Below are 21,312 nucleotides of genomic sequence, written 5' to 3' on the forward strand. Positions count from 1 at the left end.
ACACAACTTGCTTCCGTCGGTAATAAAACACTAGTGCACAGTCCATACATGCAGATACAGCCAATACCCACAACACAGTGTACATAGCAGCGATGGACATCTCAGGTCTAGTTAAAAGATAACAAGGTATCACGTTTCATTACTGTCTGCATTTTGTAGCGACACGAAAAAAACTTCACTTGCAAGCAACGGAAGTTAACTTTTTCAGATGGCGGCACGAGGTTTGGGGCGAGTCTTCAACGCCTTTAACTTGGCAACACTAGGCTAACCAGGAAAATCATGTATTACGACATAGTTGGCTTCCACCCTTTATCCCTTTTCCCCCCTGGTGGGATAGGAGGTGGGTGGGGAGAGGTGAGAGGGGGGATTAATAGGAGTATTTCCCACATTAATATATTTATAAAAATACTCTCTGAAAAGTTGAGTGTTTGTATTTGCAAAGAGATGGTGATAAAATAAAACAAGGACAAACAAAGTCTGGAGAACAAATACTTTATTATGATTACAGTTATAGCAATTCGAAAGATACACCACATTTTCTTGCCATGATTTATACCTACGCATCTTCATCACCTCCTTGAGATATAGCAATGGACTTCAGCTTGCAATATGGTTAAACTATATAAGAGCCAAATATTCTAAGCCAAGGGCGGCGGAACCGGGGGGGCACAGGGGGCACGTGCCCCCCTCACTTTTCCTCAGGTTAAAAATGTGCCCTTTTTCTACATAAAAATTGAGGTGTCTCAAGTTAGCAAGGGGCCAGGGAACCAGAATGAACACTCGGGAAGGGCCGTTTCCGGCCATCTGAGGGGTTTGTAAAACCAAAAATTTTCTTGTACGCTCCGCGCCAACCGATGATGGCGCTCCGCTCAGATAGTCATGCATACAACTTTGCAAATCCTGGCTACGCCCCTGACTTTTAATGAATTTCTGTGGGTCAAACTGAAAGCAATTTCGAATGGAAAAAATTTGCTAATATATTATCAAGAAATAAACTCTAATTCGGAAGATTTTACCTCATTTTGTCTCAAAAGGAAACTTGTTCCTTGTTTCCCAATTTGCACATTGGATATTGCAGTGCTAGTATGCATATTTTCCTTGAGGGTGCACGGGGGGGGGGGGGGCGTTGATGGAGTGATGTGTATACGTAAATAAGATAATACAATAAGAGTTATAAAGGGTACTAAATATAAGGCTGTATCAGTCAGTCCAATCGAATTTCTGCAAAGTGCCCTTTGATGTCGGTGCCCCCCCAGATTAAAAGTGCTTCCGCTGCCCTTGTTCTAAGCAACAGGGTTATGACAAAATTACTAAAACAATATATACCCAATCAAATCTCTTGTTAAACATTTATAACCTGGTTAGACACAAAGAATTTCTCAGGGTGATCTTATAGAAGTATTTTCATCCAAAATAGTAAATTTTTACTTTTAAATGTTCACCTTTCAAGCCAAAAACCTGCCGAGAATACCACTTTGTCAAATGGCAGTCTCAGTTCTTTACATCAGATCAAATCTGATAGTTAGAACATCAACATATTAAGCAGTTTGCCTTTCAGAAGACTTAAAGTTCTCACTTCTGGACTCATAATCTTACCCGAGTACATTTTATGAACTTGTACAGCTGGTTTTGTACTCACACCAGTCACAATCATACTCAAAATAAAATCAAGAAATCAAACTCACTTTGCTCTATCTATTGAATTTTGAATTGAGATATTGTTCTTGTACTCTTGGGTTTTGTGCTAATACCTGTACCTATAAACTCAGAGCAGAGCAAAGTACTCATAATCTAGTCTGTGGTACTCATACTTGTACTCAAGGCATTATTCTCATATTCATGGTTTTGTACTCTCATACATACAACCCTTGACTTTCAGCAAAAGTTAACTTTATTGTGCAGGAGAGAAAAGAGTATGGATGATACCGATTTGTCACAACAAATTATAAAATTATAAATATAAAAAAAGCGGTATTTTCCTAATGTATATTGGAGTGTCAAGTTAAGACCATTAATGCGGTAGAACGTGTCACTACATACAAATATCTAGGAATAGTATTGAACGATAAGTTTAACTTGGGGGGGATCATGTTGCTGACCAGGTAAAATAAATTGAATTCTAGGCTATACCGTCTTCGGAAAATGTTTCTCTTCAACGTACGTAATCGAAAATTCTAGAGATGTTTTATAATGCTATATGATTTGTGGAAATTGGAGATATTGCATAATTTACTGGGATGGTAATGTTAAAAGGTCAGAAAGGGATTGTATTGATAAATTATCAAGAAAGCAGAAAAAGTAATTGAGGAAGGGGTGGGGGGAAGGGGGTCTTTGTTTGTAGTTGGTTTGGAGTGACTGTAGTCATCTGTTGTATTCTACACTTCGTAACAGTCTTATAAATAGGGGTATTGGTAGACTGAGATTTCCTAACTTGAATACTAATCGTTATCGGTATCCTTTTCATCTCTCGTGCAATTAAACTTTACAACAGCAAATTTAAGTTGTTAGTCCTCATATTGTGTATGTCTTACTGGTTTTTTTTAATCAATCTTACCTTTTTATTACAATTATCTTTATACTTGTTCTTAGATTCATATATTTCTTGTGATTTCTTATGACTTGTGCAAGTACCACAATTTCTTTTTATGGAGTAATCAAGTTTTTACTTTAAGACCATAGGACACTGCATCTGGTTTCATGCACTCAAAAGAATTTGATTCAAGTTGATTTAATAAATAAAAATTCCACTTTTATTCTTTCAAGCGTGTCATTCTGACACTTATCCACATAAAATATCACTTTCATGGAAGTCCAAGCTCGATCAGATATCAACAAAGATCCTTAATTATTCAAAATGGAGCTTGAACAGTGAAACTAATGAGGTTGGATATGTCGTGTTAAAAGGATTTGTAACAATTACTTTCAAGATCAATGAAATGTGCCTTCACAACATGTTTGTCCTCTTAAATCTGTGATGAGATTGCAACTCTTTTGGTCATCTACTCCAATGTTTGACATGGAAAAGTTGACTAATAAGGCTAATAAAGTAAACTGTAATTGAGTTTCTTTGAGTATGACATAGGGATACAAAATAAATACATCAACTTACACAACTGCTTTACACACAACCTCACCCAGTTGGGACAATTTTTTCTATATTGTCATGTTCTGCTTCAGAGCACTCGTATTGTCAGTACGAGCAGTACGAATATCATGTTTCTATCAGATCAAGGTTAGGAACTGTTTGTACTGTCAATACCAGTGCTTTGAGAACATGGTATTGGAGTACAGTTTAGAGAGGTACTAGCATTAGGAAATTGTCCCAACTGGCTGCACAACAATGATTGTCTATGAATATTCATGAATGACTTGCTTATAATGATTACATCAAAATAAATACATCAACTTACACAACTGCTTTACATACAACATTGATTGTCTATGAATATTCATGAATGACTTGCTTATAATGATTACATCAAAGGCACTGTAAAGGGTAGACTTTGATCACACTTAAAAATGGAAAAGGCTGAAAGACTGTTTCGATGATTGCCGTAAGGAATCAAAAACGTGAAACGACAAAGCATAAAAAGCTGCATAAGAATTAGATTCTTCTGAATCGGACAATTATCACACACAGCTTACAACTGTGTTATTATTATTTACTAAGACTGTACATAGAATGTATCACTATCAAACTTAACAGGCACATACCGCAAGATCTTGAATGTTATGAAATCAAATTAAAGTCAAAATAGAAGCAAAAGGAACTTTCTACTAGTCTGTTTGCAAAATCCTATGATGAAAACAGGTTTTGTGTGTTGGATATCCACTTATTGTATATACTGAGCAACATCAATATAATATCATTCTGAGGTGAAGGGCCATTATCCCAATCTACCCATATCCTCTAACGTTCGCTTAAAATATGACATTAACTTTGATTATTGAAAGATGTTCCAATGAAACAGCATGTTATTTATGTAAGGGACAGTACGACACATTTAGGGGCAGTACGACACCTTGTAGGGACAGTACGACACATTGATATGACACTACCTCACCTGAACATAACATTTCGATTTAATATACAGTGTGCTGAGAAACCTCTTGATGGTACTTCATGCAATATTATTTATTATTAAAATGACTTTCTGTTGAACAGCTTTGACAAATGTTTCCCATAACAAGCCAAGAACCATCATCCACAGACATCTCACTATATGAAAAAAAAACAGCCTCGAATGAGATGAGGAAGACTTATACAATTTGCCAAAAGCAAACCACGACCTTTGACCTGACTTCGAAAGAAAGGAGGGAACCAGGGCTACACGGCGAATCAAGGAAAGTCTGAAACACTCACAGAAATATTCACTGCAAAAACTACACCGAAGACAGTTACTATGACAACAAGAAATCACCAAGGCAACGGCTTGATACGTCGTCGCTATGGTGTCTCTAGGTACTAATGACAGAGATGGATGCCTCCCACCTAGCTGTTTATAGCTTCAGTCCTTTACTGATCAAGAATGCCTCCTGAGTTGGGTCGCGACCTAGGAAATTTTTCAGCATGTCCATAGCGTCCTAGAGGGAAGACAAAGGCAAAGAAGAGTGTAATACTGGTCAGTAAGAGTAAAAAACAGACAATGAGAAACAGACAATACAAATCACAGAATTGCTCATTGGAGATGTCAGCTCAACGGAGTAATAACAAAATGTCACGTCGACTAGACCATCTCCCCTACTACCCCTCTCCCTCCCCCCCCCATAATCCCCAGCCGATATCCCTTCTTATTCAGGCAATTGTCAGCTCCTTCTGTTCCATTCCGACCTTTTGTACACTATTTTTCAAAATAACTGTTTTATGAGGAGAGACGAGCAGAAATTGATGTGGATCAGAAAAATGGGGAGAGTGTAACTTAAAGCAGCAACTTCACTATTCATGTATTTAGGTTTTACTGCAAAAACATATACGATAACATCCTCCAGTGAATCTGAGGCAATTTCAATGTGCACAACCGTGTCGTCAGCCAATGATATTTCTTCCTTTGTTTACATCTCAGCTCACAAGCTACGAGATGGTTACCTGTCGAGATTGTACAATATAGAGTCAAACATGGGAGAGCAGATAAATTCATCCCTTTGCTGGGTTCCTCGCAGCACTTAAAATTATGTCAATGCCACCTACCATGGAACCGCCGGGCTCAAGAATGAACTTCCTGTAGTCTCGGCCCACGTCTGAACTCATGATACCTTCCTTCTTAAACCTGGAATGAAACATGTCGCATGAGTAGACCTCACTCCACTGGAATTAGAGAAAACGGAAAAAAAAAGATTACAAATAATGATTAAAGAAATATGCCAAGCATAATGACTGGTATTTATACACCTTGAATGTTGCATGAATAGACTGCACTCTACTTGAAGGAAAGAAAAGGTAAAGCATATTATAAATAGTGATAAAAGTAATATGCGAAGCATAATGACTGGTATTTATGCACCGCGAACGTTGCATGAATAGACCACATGCTACTTCAATGAAAGAAACGACAAGCAAATTAAGAACAATGAAAATAAAACAACAAGCATGGCTGGTTTTGTTTTCTCTGTGCTTCAAAATGTTGATGTTTTTTTTTCCCAATCTATGTAGCGTTGCAACTGGCAAGTTGACTTAATATTGTCTGCTGCGATCATCCATGTAGGTAACTAAAGTGCATGTGCTGACATTTACTTTATTATTATTTTTTTTTAATAATAATTTTTTTATAATAATTTTTTACAAAATAAATTCCCCTTTCCTGTCAAGTGTCTGTCTAAATATCTGTTGGGATACTTACATGTAAATTACATGTAAATTACAACCTGCTAGATAAAAGTTAAAAGCTACTAAAGTACGACTGCTTTCTCAGCAGAAGACTAGAGGTACTCACCAAGTATCCGTAGTATTGTGCATCATAACCGTCGGCCAGATGAGCAAACGTGGCGCACATGTTTGTACCTTCAGTCGCTGGAATGCCCAGGATCTCATCGGAGAGTTTGCGGTAGATGCTGTAGGTATCAGCCTGTTAAATAAAGCGAACAAACGGGACGAATGAATCGGGATGATGAAAAGATAACTTTTTCCATTTGGACATCAAAACGACTGTATGTCTGGTACATGCTAGTAAAACAGACCACCAACCGACCAAGGAACTGTTTTTGCATGTTTTCCATTTATGGTATCGGACTTTCTGTGAGTCTTGTAACTATAACTTCAACAGGAATGACTAAAGAATACTTTATCATACCATTACCAGCTAGAGCTGAATTTACAACTCCCAAATAGTTAAAAAATGGAATAGCAGATCTCTTGAGGTTGCAAAATGTGATCTACTTCCTAAACCAACATGAGTTTTCTGATCCTTTCCCATCTTGGTACTTTATAATGTTATTGTGAACTAACCTTTTCAACTACTTAGAAAATTTAAACTGATCTCTTATTAGTAGCTGCATCGCCAGCATTTTATATGTTATGCCACCCCCCCCCCCACCACCTCCAAAATAAATTAAACACTGCCAAATCGGGTGGAAAATGCCAAATAACATTTTGTTGATATTTTCATGACAAGTGACGCTGCATACATATGTGTTGAAACTGTGTTGGTTAACATAATAAAGGGAAAAGCTTTTGGCCTTTAAAAATGCCAAACTGGCAGCCCTGGTTAGGAGCATACCTTCTCTGAAGTGTGGATGACCTGGTCAAAGGTCCCCAGGAGGATCTGACGCAGATTGAAGACGCCTGCATTGGCATTCTTGGCCTTGACCAGTTTCTGAACCATCTCGTCCGGAATCTGCGAACCGTCTTTGTAGTGACCTGACATCCTACTGAGGGATTCCGACTGCCAACACCAGTTCTCCAACATCTGCGATGGAGCTTCTACAAAGTCTCTTTCGACTCTGGTTCCACTAACGGGGATGCAAGGAGAAAAACACGGAGGGATTTACCTGAGAGAAATGGTTTTACTCTTGGAATTGCCCTTATAAAGGAATTGCCTTCATAGATTAGTAAGGTTCATTCACTTATATAATGTTGACCACAGCATTTTGATAAAAATGTTTATTCTATTAAAACAACAATATACTTCACTACCTTGATCAGCTAAGTCTAATGTCAAATTCCATTTTTAAAGTGAGAATTTCTTTTTAATTTACCAGTTGAATTATTTCTTTTATTGTGAAAAATGCTAGTAGGAAAGTTGTCTGGGGGATCACATGTAGAGAGGAGAATCATATTTATTAATTATTTGCTCCTTCACTCATTAATCTTCATATTCCAAGAAAGTTGCTTACTTTCACAACTTGCATATTTATGTCGAATATTACCTAAATTTTGTAAAACTAAAGAAAAAAGAAAAGAATAAAAAGAAGCTGTTTGAGGTACCTGAACATTGGGAAGTCTGCCTTGGAGCATAGCTGGTGCATCACATGACCAAATTCGTGAAAGAATGTCTCTACCTAAAATTTCAAAATAAAATATAGATGAATTAATAAATAAATAGGTGACAGAAATGTGACTGGGAAAATATTTTTAACAAGAGCCCAAGGGCACTGTGGTTCCTTGCTTGGGGTATATGACAATACACATAATATTATCAAGCAAGATTGGGCTGAAATAGTCCAAGTAATTGTGGTCCTACATGTTCCCATAAAGTAACCAACACTATAGCCAACACTTTTGTGATCACAAAATGTGATCGGATTTTTTATCAAAAGGCACTTTTGAGATCTAAATATGGCGTCGCAAATGTAAGAAATATAAGAGACCTACAAGCGTGTCAACAGATATGATAACAATGGTGACCTCAGATGACATGACCTTTAAGTTTCAAAATGTTCCACCACCCCATTCACAACTTGTCCCAAAATATCAACCATGTCACACCTTGGCATTGAGATTTAATTGCATTAAACGTCAAAAAATTAACTTTGAACTTGTATGTAACTTCACACACAAAGGTCACCCGGAGGTCAACCAAATGAAATTTTTGATCGGTGAGACCTAAATAGAGCATGACTGTAAAAATTCAAACATTTTTTCTTTGCCCATTTTCTCCCCCATAATACTACTTTTTTAACATTAGCTGACCTTTGGTGACCTTGGATCACATGACCATTAAGTTTGAAAATATTCCCCTATACCATTTGCAACTTGTCCAAAAAAATCAACCTTGTCACACCTTGGCACTGGGAGTTATTGCATTAAATGTGTGAAAATTAACTTTGACCTCAAATAACTTCGCACACGAAGGTCACACGGGGGTCCACCCATTGACATTTATGATCAGAAGGTACCTTTGATATCCAAATCTAGCATCAAAACCAAACATTTTCTTTTTTGATCGTTTCCTCCCAAAATAAGCACATTTTTTCTAATGTGACCTTTGACCTTTTGACCTTGGTTTCAGATGTAGTTTAATCTCCTGATTCCAAAAAACAAAACGAAAAGTCTGTACAACCATCCTCCGACCGAAAAACTTTGACACCACATAACTTCGCACATAAAGGTCACACGGGGTCAACCTATTGACATTTATGATCAGAAGGTACCTTTGACATCTGAAAATAGCATCGAAACTGTAAAAATCCCAAAAACACGAAAAGGTCACCAGAGGTCAAATTGAGGTCAAGGGTCACCCAGATGCGGGTCGACAATTGGATTACATTGAGGCAACTCCCAACCCTATCAGACATTTTGTTCTCAAGTTATTGCAAAAATACTAGTTTTTTATCATTACTTGACCTTTGGTGACCTCGGATCACATGACCGTTAAGTTTGAAAATGCTCCCCTAACCAGTTCACAACTTGTCCCAAAATATCAATCTTGTCGCACATTGGCACTGGGAGTTATTGCAGTTTTAATATTTTCGGTTTTTGGACCAGAACTGACCTTTGGTGACCTTTGTGGGCACCAAAAACAATAGGGCACACCTTCTCCATATGGCGGATCTATAGTCCAAGTTTGGCCTCAATCCAACATTCCCTTATTGAGATAGAGCGTACCCAAGCAAGTGTCACAGACGCACACACACACACACATACATACACACATACGCCAACCTGACTGCATAGGTTCCTTTTGCTAAAGCAAGGAACCAAAAATGTGAAAGAGCAGAGAAATTCATATTTAGAAACAGGATTTGAACCAGAGACTTGACGGTTTATAAATCCTACATTCTACCAGCTGAGTTACTCAACTCTAAAATTGGCAGAGATCCCTGTAGAGCTGTTTCTTTGATGATCCTGACAATCAGAAGCCACAGTACCTTGTATACCCTGCAGTCAGGAATCATTTCATTTTTAAAATAAATAATAAAAAAATGCATCAGCCAAATCTCAGCTGTTATACTGTTAAGCCTCCAAACTGGCACAACCCATATCAGCAGGAGGGGTTAAGTGACCAATTTGAGCTAAAAACCAAAATTGGATATTTCAAATGTTTGTCACTTTAAAATGTCAAGTACACAAAGTGCCTGGGTAGTAACTGTTGGGGAGGAGGGGAGGGGGAGGTGGGAGGAGGGGAGGAGGAGGGGGAGAGTGCTCACAGGATCTTCAACTTTTAGAAAATTTCAATCTTAATTTTACCTCATCATGCATCAACAGAGATGGTGAATCCTTGGTTGGTTTTGTGAAATTGGCCACCATAGCTGCTACCGATGGCTGCCTGCTACCGTCACCACGTAGGCAACCGGGCTGCATGGAAAGAAACAGGGTCACAAAAACCAAAGCTGTGTCAAGGACAGAAGAGTACAGTTTGTCGAGCCGAGAAAAAAAAATACAATTGTATTTCCTCAATTATTTCAACGAATATGAAAGGGAATGTTTATAAATGCAATGTTTGGTGTCAGTGGTCTGCTAAGAATCTTACTTTCAGAACTTTAAAGTGTGACAGATGAGAAGGCCAACACATGTTTACATTGATCATCAACACTGTTCTGAGGCGATAAGAAGAATACAGGTTCACATATATAGGGTTCTTCGTCTTCAACAAGAAATATATAATTCTTTTTTTTCTAAGAAAATTAGGCTTTTAAAGTAGACTTCCGATTAAAGTAGACTTCCGTAGCATTTACAAGTAGTTGATTACCTGTAGACCAAAGCAGGCTGCATGACTGAATTTGCCTTCTCTTGGGAAGAGATCGAGGTAGAAGAAGCCCATAAACTTGGCCGTGTCCCTGTCAACCACACTGTACTGTTAGGTAAGTAAAATAGAGGTTATTATGACAATGCTTTATGCTATGCTATTACAATGCTATTTTGCTACTACAATGCTAATATTACAATTTACTGTTAGGTAAGTAAAATAGAGGTTATTATGACAATGCTTTATGCTATGCTATTACAATGCTATTTTGCTACTACAATGCTAATATTACAATTTACTGTTAGGTAAGTAAAATAGAGGTTATTATGACAATGCTTTATGCTATGCTATTACAATGCTATTTTGCTACTACAATGCTAATATTACAATTTACTGTTAGGTAAGTAAAATAGAGGTTATTATGACAATGCTTTATGCTATGCTATTACAATGCTATTTTGCTACTACAATGCTATTAGTACAATTTTACTGTTAGGTAAGTAAAATAGAGATTATTATGACAATGCTTTATGCTATGCTATTACAATGCTATTTTGCTACTACAATGCTAATATTACAATTTACTGTTAGGTAAGTAAAATAGAGATTATTATGACAATGCTTTATGCTATGCTATTACAATGCTATTTTGCTACTACAATGCTATTAGTACAATTTACTGTTAGGTAAGTAAAATAGAGGTTATTATGACAATGCTTTATGCTATGCTATTACAATGCTATTTTGCTATTACAATGCTATTATCACAATTATTGCAGTTCAGCTATGCTTTATAACCTGCACAAAAACCAAGTTTTAAGTGGGGGGGGAGGGAGTGGAACGTCATGATTCAAGTTGCTATGGCTAATCCGTTGACAACTCTCTGACTCGGATTCATTAATTTAACTTTTGAAAGTTTGTTGTGTTAGTGCATCAACATTGAGTATTGAAGGAGGTACCTAGTTTTAGTAAATCAGCCATTTGATTTTACATTCATCATTTTCATTACATTTTATCATCCGTAGAACAGGGTGTTGTTTTGAAAATGTTGTCGATGCGACATAAAAGTTTGCAGGTGAGCTCAATAAACCTCAATAGTGCTGACATTGATTTTAAGTGTCAACATGGTTTTATTTCAACTTAGAACTACTACAACAAAAACAACCATAAAAATCAATGAGAAAATAACATATTTCACTTGCTGGAGGACCTACCAAAAAATTACTAATTTCTAACTAAACTTTAAGGAAAAATATTTATTCTTTTGATTTTGTGTTCAGAGTTGATCCTAGTATCTCTGTCATAATAATAACCATATGATCTATGGGTGTAACTTTACTATACATATTTTTACCAGCATGCCTGACACCTATATTATGGCTAAAGCTGTACACATCTTTAATACCTAACAAAACAACAACTTTCTTCTTGTACACAGTTTCTTCATTTTGTATTCTGTCTTGCAATACTACTGTTGTACCTCATCATACGTCTTGTGAGTTTGCAACAAATTGGCACAAATATCTTACGCCTTACAAAACAAAATTTATTAAAAATTTTTACCATTTGCACATCATCATTCCATACAGCAGCATTGGGTATTTCTTCAAACTTCAGCCCTAGAAGCTCCTATAAGATAGATAAAAACCAGATTGAAGTAACAAAATATTAAAATAGATCATAAAACACACAAAACAATTCATCACTTAGCAACGCGAAAATACTCTGCAAATGCAAAAAGATGTTAAAGTTTAACCTCTATCTTCAGAAGAAGGTTCACAACTTGAAAAATCTATACAAACTAAATCGATCAATTTTGTCAGATAAGTGACGAGATGAATAGATAGGTCAAATATAAGACAAATATTAGCAGTGAATACAATATTTACAGATAACTCCATTTTGTCCCTCGAGTGTCCCATCCATCCCAGCATGGTTGTCAAGGCTAATATTTATCTGGTCACTGTTCTTACTTTGGTTATCAAATACAGAATATTAATTCAAAAGCTAAAATCAATCTCCCATCACTCATTCCTTTTCAAAGACAGACAAACTAGGTCATAAAGTGCTGCATTCCTGAGCTCACCAGTTGAAATCCCATTCTAGATAAAACAATCTTTTTGCTCTCTGTTTGCTGATACGTTAGAAGGTCATGGATCCCTTTTTCATCTATTAATATATACTGTAGTACTTCTAAGGCATAGGTGGGCATGAATTTCAGGTTGAATCTGATGAATTTGATCATCCGAAGAAACAGTGTAATCTTATACCGCAGCAAGTATGATAATAATGTACCAATATAGTGACAGAGATGTAGAAATTTATAATATACAGGTTATAAAAGTTAAGTTTGTTCTCTATGAACATTGTCCAATTGTTACATTGAATTATCCTATCAAAAGTATGCACAAGTCAAAACTCCTGATATATGTATTTCGTGTATGCTGTAAGGTTCATGTATGCTGTAAGGTTCGTGTATGCTGTAAGGTTCAGGTATGCTGTAAGGTTAGTGTATGCTGTAAGGTGCCTGTGTGCTGTAAGGTGCTTGTATGCTGTAAGGTTCGTGTATGCTGTAAGGTTCAGGTATGCTGTAAGGTTCGTGTACGCTGTAAGGTTCGTGTATGCTGTAAGGTAACTGTATGCAGTAAGGTTAGTGTATGCTGTAAGGTTCGTGTATGCTGTAAGGTGCCTAAATGCTGTAAGGTGCCTACATGCTGTAAGGTTCGTAAGGTATGCTGTAAGGTATGCTGTAAGGTTTGTGTATGCTGTAAGGTTCCTGTATGCTGTAAGGTTTGCATATGCTGTAAGGTTCCTGTATTCTGTAAGGTTAGTGTATGCTATAAGGTGCCTAAATGCTGTAAGGTTTGTGTATGCTGTAAGGTTCCTGTATGCTGTAAGGTTTGCATATGCTGTATGGTTCCTGTATGCTGTAAGGTTAGTGTATGCTGTAAGGTTCCTGTATGCTGTAAGGTGCCTAAATGCTATAAGGTGCCTGTATGCTGTAAGGTGCTTGTATGCTGTAAGGTTTGTGAATGCTGTAAGGTGCCTGTATGCTGTAAGGTGCCTGTGTGCTGTAAGGTTAGTGTATGCTGTAAGGTTCCTGTATGCTGTAAGGTTAGTGTATGCTGTAAGGTTCCTGTATGCTGTAAGGTGCCTAAATGCTATAAGGTGCCTGTATGCTGTAAGGTTAGTGTATGCTGTAAGGTTTGTGAATGCTGTAAGGTGCCTGTGTGCTGTAAGGTTAGTGTATGCTGTAAGGTTCCTGTATGCTGTAAGGTTAGTGTATGCTGTAAGGTGCCTGTGTGCTGTAAGGTTAGTGTATGCTGTAAGGTTCCTGTATGCTGTAAGGTTAGTGTATGCTGTAAGGTGCCTGTGTGCTGTAAGGTTTGTGTATGCTGTAAGGTTCGTGAATGCTGTATGGTGCCTGTCAGCTGTAAGGTTCCTACATGCTGTAAGGTTTGTGTATGCTGTAAGGTTCGTGTATGCTGTAAGGTTAGTGTATGCTGTAAGGTTTGTGTATGCTGTAAGGTTCATGTATGCTGTAAGGTTCCTATATGCATAAGGTTTGTGTATGTTTTAAGGTTTGTGTGTGCTGTGAGGTTCATGTACGCTGTGAGGTTCGTGTGCGCTGTGAGGTTCATGTTTGCAGTAAGGTTCGTGTATGCTGTTAGGTTCCTGTACGCTGCAAGGTGCCTGTCAGCTGTAAGGTTCCTGTACTCTTTAAGGTTTGTATGCTGTAAGGTTCCTGTATGCTGTAAGGTTCGTGTATGCTGTAGGGTTTGTGTATGCTGTGAGGTTCGTGTACGCTGTAAGATTCATGTACGCTGTGAGGTTCGTGTGCGCTGTGAGGTTCGTGAATGCTGTGAGGTTAGTGTATGCCATTAAGTTCAGCATGCATCATTACTAGAGCATTAAAGTTTGACCATAGCACACTGCTAAGAGGTGACAGAACTAACTATGAGTCTCCCTTAGCAGCACTTAATTTCTTGACTATTTAAGGTGAGGATTAAAGTATGGATTAAGGCATGGTTTAAGTGATCTGACCTGATAGATTTCCAGTAATCCCTTAGTGACAACCTCCAATGGAAAGTATTCCTTCAATATATTGTGATCGATTGAGTACTCCTTCTCCTCTGCCATGTTCATGTAGTAACGCATGTCCCAGAGGTTGATTTTATTGTCAAACTCAATTCCATATTCTTGACACTGGGCAAAAAGAAAAAATTACAAGATTGTCATCAATAATCATACATTTCTCAATAACCGAAGACCTACAGGGCTAAGTTTTGACATAATTAATTTACATTGCCCTGGGCTTTTGTTTCTTTTGAGTAGGTACTGTAGAGAAAAATGTGTTCCAGCAAAGAATATGACAGAAACAACATCTTTGAGGGAAAGAGTTGAAATATATATCTTGGTGTCGTCTAAAATGAAACATCACATAATGTGGTAATATTATATGATTCGCTTATATGTGGAATTAAACGTTTGCAAGTTTTATTTATATTTATACTTATTATTAATATTAAAAATAAAAATTTGAATATAAAACTTAAATCAGTATGATAGTACAAGAAGTTGTACCTGACTGTGAATTCTATCACAGACATTAAAATATGAATATTACCATGACATTTTGTAAATATGTCTATATTATCAGAGCAATTGTACTACCGTTAATTGAAATGAATTACATTAAATTGATAAGAATATATTCAATTTAAAAAATATCAATATTTTTATTACGATATGCAAACATTATCATAATGATTTATACATTTCTGTATAACAGATACATAGAAATATTTACAATATAAATTCTTAAACTAATGTTTTTCTTTAAGAAAGAAAACCTTACTTAACACCAGCTTCAAACAGTGACATATGACATTTTTACGACAAAATGGATTTTTGATGTCACCATATATTATACCAAATTCAATTTTTGGACTGTTTTTGTTACTTTACCTCTTCTTTCTTATACTTGAGAAAAGACACCAACTCCGCTTGCTGCAAGATGCGAAGTTTTCCTACCAAATCGGATAGAAATCCCTTGACCGTTTCAGGTGTTTTCGCCATCCTCATCTCAAGAATGTAAGCTGCATGATCCTTATAGCCGAGTAACTGAGAGAGCTGAGGATTGAAAGGGACATTTTCAAATTATTTCTCAGAACTTTGGTCAAATAACACTCAAAGACAAATCATGTGTGCAGAATGCCTGATGGAGAAATCTCAGGGGAGAACTTTGCATATAATACACTAAGGATTGAAATGAATATTCATGACTCTGTGACAAGACATACATATGCATAAGAGATGACTGGAAACAGATCTAGGAAAAAGACTGACATATTTACGATCAAATTAGGACATTCAAGAAGGAAAGAACATCCTGACACAAAACTTCACCGCCTACCATTCATTTCTTGCAATCCTACTGAACCCCCCATGTCCCCCACACCCCTCCCCCACCCTTCTTTAACAGACCAAAACATAATGCAGAGCTGTATAAAGAGCTGTAAAGGAATGGTATGAGAAGAAAGTTGTCAGGACAAAACTAGCAGAAAACAGTGTAATATAAGGTAAGTTGTAAGAATATAAACAGCTGCACTCACTTTATGCCGAATCTCAACAAGCTCCTCTAGAATCTTTGTGTTTTCATCTTTACATCTGGAAAAAAAAGAAAGGCAATCATGATTCTATGAATAATCATTATATTATAAACAAATATGTGATTACCTACTATCATCATGAATGGCGAATATACTTTGATTTCGGCGTGTCAATACGAGAGGGTGGAAGGAGAAGAGGTGACGGGAGAGGGAAGGAGTGGCCACGGGAGAGGGAGAGGCGACGGGAGAGGGTGGGGCGACGGGAGAGGGTGGGGCGACGGGAGAGGGTGGGGTGACGGGAGAGGGAGGGAGGGAGAGGTGACGGGAGAGGGTGGGGCGATGGGAGAGGCGATGGTCAAGGGAAGGAGTAACCACTCCCGTCCCTGGGGTCTTTACACAGTTCACAAGTTTAAACTGTTCCTGCAAACTACACTTCATGGAAGGCCAACTCAACTCTTTGCAGTACCTCTTGTAATTGATAGCAGAACTGTATAAGGGATTATTTTTAGCTATGTTCTATCATGTATACACTGCATAAACTTGATATTAAAAACAAACTGAAATGGATCAATAGTTACCCAACTCATGGAAAGTGAGCTTTTCTTTTTCATGAAAGCTTAAAGCTTTTGTTTTAGGAATTTTAAAACATTCAACATTTGAAATCCTAATCATATTTTGGCAATACTGTCCTATCTTAGACTAGCTAGGGTTATGGAAGACTGACAATTTAACCATGATTCATAAAACTAACCTGGAATGGAAAGCAAATTCCATTCTTCTCCTGGTTTCGGGAATTCTAGCTTTCTTCATCACAGGGAAGTAGTCCGGGTACTTCAAGGATACCTTACACTTCCCATCTGTTGTCTTCATGACAAGAAATGATATTAAAACAAAATGTTAACTTGAATCTTGCGGTGGGTCAAGAATTAAAACACCATCATGATTCACCTGTTCAGAGCATCTAGTAACACACTATAGGTCAGTGGATGCACTTTCATTTACTGCATAAGGTCAAACGAATTAAATACAAAATGGTTCCCTCAGTTTTAATATTAATAGTAGATTTGCAGTGGTGGATCCAGGCTTTCAGAGGGGGCCTAGGAGCCAAGTACTGGTAAATACAGAGATTATTAAAAAATATATAAATAAAAGACTGATGCAATACGTAACATCGGCGGTACAAATTAGGTTATCTTAGTGGGAAGAGTGCTACAATTTTCCACTGTGTACCTTGTTGTTTTAAAGAAAATTAAATTTGTAGCTAAGCTTTAGCACCAGAAGGGGACTCCTAAGCCCCCCTTGCTGGATTTACCCCTAAAATGAAACCTATTGAAAGAGCTATGAAAGTACAGGTGTATTTAAGCTTGCTCACTGCTTGTGGTTAAATACTATCTCTCTTGTGCTAACACAAGAGGGGGTGGGGTCTCGAGGGAGGGGAACATCCTCTTGAAAATGTTGTTTTCCATTTCCAACAGATCTGAATTTGATATTTAAAAACCTCAATTAAATCAAAACATAAATAGTACAGCGATGATAATGGTTATTGACAAGACTGCAAGGACTATCAAGCTCTTAGTGATAATGATCGGTCTTACCTTTTCTAGTCTGCTGATGAAATCCTCTGGTAGGCCAACTGAAGAAAGGTCAGAACAAGCAATTTAAAAAACCATTTTGAGAAAGAGATTGAAGAAGAGAGAAGCTTACAAGAAGGAACATTTTACATTCACCAGACAAGCCAAAATACCCTAGCTTAATCTCTCTCTCTGCTGTAAGTGTTATCAAAACACTTGCTATGTATTCTCTTTTACAGCCTCTATACAAATACAGCATGCTTACTATGGTTGTTGAAAACACTGTGCGTTGAAGAAATATTTCGTTGGAAATGATGAAGGTATTAATTAATAAGCAAAGCTTAAATTATGGACATTCAGTGAATTGCATGCTTACACCTATTAGGGTATAATTGAAGTAGGTTACACTGGATGGGTTGTTCACACTAATTACAGTACTGACCTAATTCTTCCTTCGTAAATTCCAGGATGGTATTTTCATCGTTGACGTTCTTGTTGTAGTCGATGGCGATATCAGAGGCCCTCTTCTTGAGTGCCTTTATTTCATCTTGAACATTCTTGGGGAGATGTAAACCTAGATGTGATAAGAATACAAAACATTACAGGGGTTTTTGCAAGTCGGCACTAGCTGCAAATATTTCAGGTAGACCAAGTCACTGATTCTCTCATCCCCCGTCCAACCGCTTATTCTTCCAATTTTGGGGAGTGATTAAAAGATTCTTGAGGGAAGCCAGAAAGCCTTACCCATCTTACCATTTCCACTAAGAGGCAATACAAAGGGCACTGCCCACACACAGAAAAGCTGCTTCCACATAGTTGTAATAATAACTACAAAATTAACTAGTCATAAATATATTTACATACAGTTTAAAACATCACAAACTCACCATTTCTTTTGCCATACTTAATAAGCTTCTCCAGATATCGCTTTGCTTCTGGAGTAAGCTTTGAAGTGTCTGTCTTCTTTTCAAAGGAAACCAGATTATCAAATATATCTTGCCTCATGCTAAGGTAGTAAGAAGAAATATGGAATTAATATGGCAAAAGAGATCCAAATCATTTTCATAAAAGCTCTTCAACACTTTTGCCTCCGACGCCAACACACTATCATTTATCAAAGTACTTCTTATCATCCGAGGAGAGCACATTTTTTAGAATCTTTGCTGGTTGTAAGTCAGGCAACCACAGTCTTATTTTGTTGGTCATCCAACAGCAAATTTGGTTGTCGGAAACAAATTGGTAAGACAATAAAGAATGACCAATACGTACGCTGTGGGAGAGATGTGTAGGTTTGGTGAATAGAACACCAATATGAACACTGTAGGAGAGATATGTAGGGTTGGTGAATAGAACACCAATATGTACACTGTGGGAGAGATGTGTAGGTGTGGTGAATAGAACACCAATATGTACACTTTTGGAGAGATGTGTAGGTTCGGTGAATAGAACACCAATATGTACACTTTTGGAGAGATGTGTAGGTTCGGTGAATAGAACACCAATACGTACACTGTAGGAGAGATGTGTAGGTTTGGTGAATAGAGTTTTTGTAAGGGTTCTATGACTGTAAACCATTACAAGTTATGCAATTCCCTTTGCTCACCTCATTTCAACATCAAAATCAGACAACTTCTTGTCAGCCTCAGTACTTGCATCTCTGGCCTCCTTGCTTGGAGAAACATGTTGCGGAAAGTCCAACATGTTTCTATGCACACTATAGTTACGGTCATTTTCTGCCAGAGCCTACAGTAGATAGGACAAGAAATAAATATGCACAGATAACATCTAGTTTGCATCCACATTGGGTAGGATAATAATAATAGCCCAGGCCTTCTTGCATTTTAACATATATTCTTGTTTAGTACTGTAATTGCTACATCATATATATATTTCTAGGTAAGTAGTAGAATGCCAATTCTTTTGAATAGTTTTCATGAAACACATAGACTCTAGAGGCTTTTTCACAACTGCAAATCATAAAAACTACACTGAGAAGGCAAATTTTAGGACTTAAAGGGTGTGAAGACTCGCGCAAAAAGAAAAGTCTAATGACGGTAATCTGACCTACTTTCGAATGAGGTGTAACAGAAGTGTTAGACACCACCATCGATCCCAAAAAATACACACACACAGCTTGCTACCATCGGTAATTAGACACTACCTGTAGTGTACAGTCAGTACATACAGCTGCGGTCAATACCCACAACACAGTATACAAACCATACCGCGATGGACATCTCAGGTCCAGCTAAAGATAACAATTAAGCAGTGGCGGAGCTAGGGGTATTGGTCAGGAGGGGCGAGAATGGTCTGTAGGGGCGCTTTCGACACTATCTAAGCGGAGCGCCACCACAGGTTGGCGCATATTGTGCAGAAATTTTTTGAGTAAAGATAGTCCCTAGATCGCCGGAAATGACCCCTTTCCGGGCCTGGCTAATTTGCAGATAAACGAAGAATAAATAGGTGCCATCGCAAAATTACACCAACAAAATGTGACAAATGTCAATAGGTAGATGAGAGCGCAATATAAATGTCAATATTCGCGAATAAGTAAAAAGTGGTAAAGAGCTGAAAGGCGCCAGCAGTCCATTTGAGTCCGTCAGGGGGGGCATCCGAACCCCCTGACTGTATGGACGCTCCGCCACCGCAATTAAGGTATCACGTTTCATTACTGTCTGCATTTTGTAGCAACACAAACAAAACGTCACTTGCAAGCAACAGACAGTTAACTTTTACAGATGGCCACACACGGTTTGGGCAAGTCTTCAATGCCTTTAACTTGACCTGTTTACCACAGGAAGCAATGATGTTAGCCGTAGCACACATTTCTGCTCTCACAAGGTAATGCAACTTAGGCTCAGCCTATAGCCTAGCATGCTTCTATAATTCACTGAGAATTTGACACAAAACCTTTTTGAAACAAAAGCTAGATCGTGAGTCATGAATTAGCTATGCCTAGCCTGTCCTGAAACAAAACAAGCAAGGCAAGATATGAAATGAATACCATAGAATATCCCACCACTTTTGGAAAACACCTTTCTGAAAATAAGGCGGCTAAGTCTCAGTGGTACAATAAGGAATAGGCTAGTCTAACGATACTCCTTGCTTTTATTTTGAGAATGTTGCATGTTATTTGGAAGTTTGCATAAAAAAAAGTCCTCTGATCTTCTGTCCTGTGGTGGAGTCTCAGTCCAGTATTGATCCTAGGCCATAGGCCGAAACTGCCTCTAGAGGGCCTAATAAGTAGTAATGTTGGGTAGGGATTAAGAGTAGACATAGGCTAGGCCTAGTATTAGAAATGTTTATAGATGTAAGTTCCCTTAGCTGCCATTCTGAGGGTTACAGAGAATATTAGCTTGCACAACTAAGACTCCATAGTACTACCTACCCTAACGTTATGGCTATCTAATAGGCCTTATGTTTGTTACTGTGGAGGCGCAGTCTCACTCAGTCACCATCGCAGTGCTGTAAAAAGGTGTCTAGTTTGGCTACATAATGAGTTGCTACCCTTCACAGAACGCACCACCCTTCTCTAACCGACGTTATAACTTAATATAATTAAGAGTACCTATCCTAACCCTTAATAATAATACTTGTGCTAGTATATACCTAACATTGACCATGCAGTACAATAGGCCTTAATAACACGTAGCCTAGGCTAGCCAGACTTAGGCCTAGTGGGCTAGGCTCTACATGCCTAACTACTCACTTGCAATGTTTTATCGTAAGTTAGTTCGTCATCTTTTAATGAGCCAACTGCATCATAAACCTTCTTTGAAGATTTAATTAGATCTTCTACTTTAGACTTGATGTCCGCAGGACTTAAATCCCAGCGTAGAAGGTTGTCTTGTAGATGGTTAGCCATTACGTTGCAGCAGCTGTCTTGAGTTGGACTAGACCAAAGCTATTTAAACTCTAACTTAGCCTAGAATATATCCGCTTGAATTGCTAGCTTGGTAACCATGTGATCGATAAAGGACGCTTATGCATATTCAAGCATATATTATC

At 37.8% G+C, this 21,312-nt stretch overlaps 2 protein-coding genes across 3 annotated transcripts; one reads left to right on the forward strand and one right to left on the reverse strand.

Annotated features, from left to right (window-relative positions):
- Nucleotides 1-476: 476 nt before the first annotated feature.
- On the reverse strand, nucleotides 477-21,240 carry LOC139985189 (thimet oligopeptidase-like). Of its 2 annotated transcripts, XR_011799341.1 has the most exons (18): nucleotides 21,014-21,240; nucleotides 18,908-19,047; nucleotides 18,192-18,310; nucleotides 17,747-17,878; nucleotides 17,329-17,366; nucleotides 16,485-16,597; nucleotides 15,737-15,791; nucleotides 15,090-15,254; nucleotides 14,166-14,327; nucleotides 11,685-11,750; nucleotides 10,125-10,229; nucleotides 9,623-9,730; nucleotides 7,421-7,494; nucleotides 6,714-6,945; nucleotides 5,931-6,062; nucleotides 5,189-5,305; nucleotides 3,340-4,584; nucleotides 477-3,129 (listed from the first exon to the last, which is right to left on the reverse strand). XR_011799341.1 is itself a non-coding variant. In XM_071999448.1 (17 exons), exons 1-17 carry the CDS (start codon nucleotides 21,167-21,169, stop codon nucleotides 4,501-4,503), a joined length of 1,998 nt encoding a protein of 665 aa, XP_071855549.1. In that variant the 5' UTR covers nucleotides 21,170-21,240; the 3' UTR covers nucleotides 477-4,500. The 2 variants fall into 2 exon arrangements, 1 of the variants encoding a protein (XP_071855549.1); XM_071999448.1 differs by having other exon boundaries at nucleotides 477-4,584.
- Nucleotides 11,761-14,151, forward strand: LOC139985198 (uncharacterized). The gene is made up of 2 exons (XM_071999463.1): nucleotides 11,761-13,577; nucleotides 13,632-14,151. The coding sequence occupies exons 1-2, from the start codon at nucleotides 12,402-12,404 to the stop codon at nucleotides 14,004-14,006; spliced, it is 1,551 nt and encodes a 516-aa protein (XP_071855564.1). The 5' UTR covers nucleotides 11,761-12,401; the 3' UTR covers nucleotides 14,007-14,151.
- Nucleotides 21,241-21,312: the final 72 nt, after the last annotated feature.

The sequence above is a fragment of the Apostichopus japonicus genome, chromosome 2, assembly GCF_037975245.1.
Source record: "Apostichopus japonicus isolate 1M-3 chromosome 2, ASM3797524v1, whole genome shotgun sequence".
NCBI classification, from domain to species: domain Eukaryota; kingdom Metazoa; phylum Echinodermata; class Holothuroidea; order Aspidochirotida; family Stichopodidae; genus Apostichopus; species Apostichopus japonicus.

What these genes read in the sequence shown, in the direction of transcription:
- LOC139985198 (XM_071999463.1), top strand. Translation starts at nt 12,402, where the DNA reads ATGATAATAATGTACCAATATAGTGACAGAGATGTAGAAATTTATAAT. An exon ending in AGGTTCCTACATGCTGTAAG is followed by an intron (nt 13,578 to 13,631) that starts GTTTGTGTATGC and finishes GTATGCTGTAAG; the next exon opens with GTTTGTGTATGCTGTAAGGT.
- LOC139985189 (XM_071999448.1), bottom strand. Translation starts at nt 21,169, where the DNA reads ATGGCTAACCATCTACAAGACAACCTTCTACGCTGGGATTTAAGTCCT. An exon ending in CTTACGATAAAACATTGCAA is followed by an intron (nt 19,048 to 21,013) that starts GTGAGTAGTTAG and finishes TATCTACTGTAG; the next exon opens with GCTCTGGCAGAAAATGACCG. An exon ending in ATTTACGAAGGAAGAATTAG is followed by an intron (nt 17,367 to 17,746) that starts GTCAGTACTGTA and finishes ACCTTTCTTCAG; the next exon opens with TTGGCCTACCAGAGGATTTC.